We start from the raw sequence: 2,681 nt of genomic DNA on the forward strand, positions 1-2,681 counted from the left end.
TTATGATCATATGATAGTACAGATATGGAGCACACTGACTGGAAACACATGCATCCTTATTTAAATTCAATTAATGTTGCATATCAGTTTATTGACTACAATATAAACTTGAATCTCTTGCTTGAGGTGAGAGTGTTCTGATTGGCTGAGAGGAACAAGTGTACAACACGTAGGACTGACGTTAATTTACAAAGACGAATGATGTGGCAAAAATCAAAGGGCGAATAGAAAGAAGTAGTTCCACTTTAAGATGTATTTTTATTTATTGTATGTCTACGTCAGGTGCCGCTGTTTTAAGTCCCAACTATAATAACAAATGATCGATAAATATGATTGAATGCATCAAAGAAATAGTCATTATAAACGCCATGTTGCACTTTAAAAAAAGTGTAGCTCCATATTCATCCGCCTCATTGAGTGGACTTCCATTTCCGGGATGTTTTCTCTGCAGACCAACCTCCACCGCCATTGCAGGTCCAAGGAGTCGGTGTAGCGGCAGTCAGTTGTTAGCCAGGGGAAGCCCGCAAGTAAACAGTTTAGGGACGAATAAAGAAAGTAGCACCACACCGACAGCACGTTTGACACCAGGTTTAGATTTTTTTTCATTTGGACTTTAGACTAGCGGTCCCTGGCTGTCCGGCTAGGATCAGAGAGAAGACGCCGTAGTTTGTTAGCATTAGTAGAAACCGGAGGAGAGTGAGAGAGGAACCGCCATGGCTCAGATACTGCCTATTCGCTTTCAGGAGCACCTGCAGGTATGTGTGTGAATGAAAGGTTAAATTATAAGATACAGTTTGTCTTTCAGCCTTAATCACCGCGAGATACATAGCGGCTTCAGAGACTTCCAAAACACAAGTTAAGCATAGCTAACAAGCTGATTTAGCTAATGCGAGCTATGCTAACTAGCTTGGCAGGGTGGATGACGTTTATCTTAGTTAGCATCTAGCCTTCTTGCTAACAGTTTGACGAACCACCCTAATTCGGTATATAAACTATGAACGTATGTATTACACATACAGATTGTACATGCACAATGTACAACAAAGTGTTTATTAGATACGTTGCGTTTTCCTAGCCTTTTCTTGTAATGTTAAGTTATATCGACCATGAACTCATTCTCAGAAAAGTGTTCGTTTTCTGAGATTAACGTTACACACTGCTTTAGTACAACAGGGAATTGTCAATCCTGCAACATTGATGGATGTTAGAGCAATACATTTAACAGTTATTAATGATTATTATCACATGTACTGACATGGTTGAACTACATTAGGAATAATGCTTGCCACAACAAAGTGACAGCTATATGAAAGATAAAGTATTTTTCATTTTTATAGTAAATGTAGTTGTGTTTCGTTTACATATTTTAATAACTCACTGTTCTATAATTTTCAAAGTGATTATCCGACATCAGGAGGATAATCACGTTGGCAGGTTGTAGAATTGGTCATGTGATGTGTTTGCTTGTCCGATAGCTATCGGTTTCCCCGTGTTGAATGACTTTGTCAAAGTTGGCTGTGGATCAAGTATTCACCGAGAATGACTTTTGTTTCTGTGGATCTCTGCTCCTGCTGTGTGTAAGCTAAACTCTCCCCTGGTATGGTAGTAATGAAGCTGATATTACACAGTTGTGTAGTGCAGTTGGTGGCCTAACTGCTATATGAAATGAGCTTGCTCCTTGGTTTAAATGGCCACACCTTTACTATAACCCCAATACAACTGCCAGTAGGTCAGGTTGAGGAAGTGGAAACATTCATGGCTCTCCAGGCTTATAGGATCAGTCTGGAGTGCTGACTTTCAACATGTAATGAATAAATTATAGTGACTTTTGGTGTCATTGTTGAACCTTAGATGAGAAATGTGATCTCTCTATTATGGCTTCAAGAAAATCATTATTCTGTTTAGTCTTTTTATTTGTTTTTTTTGCACTGTCTTATCCCAAACAGCTTTAGGACAAATTCTCTCAAAGTAGACAATTTATTTGGGATCAAGACTGTTATTTGCCCTTCATTTCTAAGAAAATGTCTTTGCTCAACACTTAGTAATAAAAACTGTGTTTTGGCACGGCTCTATGATGTGAGGTCAGAGGTCAGGGTCACTACCGTTGGAGTAAATGTGACTCAGTATCTTGGTCAGTGACAGCTCATTGGAGTGCATATGGCACTAGGCCTCCGGGTCTTAATATTCATTCCTGCTACTATAAAACTATCATCTGTGTTTTTTCACAGCAGGCAGGTGCTTCCCTCTGGTTTGATTTAGTGTCTGCTGTTGATGATGTTCAAACTAAGGACATGTACAACAATTATTTTAAAAACAATTTTCCAAGACACTGTGCAACATGTAAAGGTCATGTTAGCTATGTGACAACAGCTGATGAGTTAATAAGTTGGATTTTCACAAAAGATTGTATGAAGAGTTTTAAAAAGCTCTGCTAGGGTCTTTTGTGTGTACAGTTACATTGAAATGATAATTAAATGTTTTTCTTTATTCCTTTTGCTAAACTCTCTTGATTGCAGAAGTAGGAGTGGAAATTGAGAGCATTACAGAAGTGGTAAATTGCTGTGGGTACTGTGGAATAAAGTAATATTTATTAGGGATGCACCGAATATTCGGCCGCCGAAAATTATCGGCCGAAAATGGTTAAAAAGGCCCTTTCGGCTTTCGGCCGAAAAAATATCACC

The 2,681-nt window shown here is 38.7% G+C and overlaps 1 protein-coding gene across 1 annotated transcript in view; it reads left to right on the forward strand.

The window, feature by feature from the left end:
* Positions 1–454: 454 nt before the first annotated feature.
* Positions 455–2,681, forward strand: part of LOC104949478 (clathrin heavy chain 1) — a 36,719-nt gene continuing 34,492 nt past the window's right edge. The window contains exon 1 of the mRNA XM_010775833.1: positions 455–755. Within this exon, the coding sequence (XP_010774135.1) occupies positions 714–755 (42 nt within the window). The 5' untranslated portion in view covers positions 455–713. The remainder of the gene's footprint in view (positions 756–2,681) is intronic.

The sequence above is a fragment of the Notothenia coriiceps genome, unplaced genomic scaffold, assembly GCF_000735185.1.
Source record: "Notothenia coriiceps isolate Sejong01 unplaced genomic scaffold, NC01 NC01_scaffold00016291, whole genome shotgun sequence".
Taxonomy (NCBI): domain Eukaryota; kingdom Metazoa; phylum Chordata; class Actinopteri; order Perciformes; family Nototheniidae; genus Notothenia; species Notothenia coriiceps.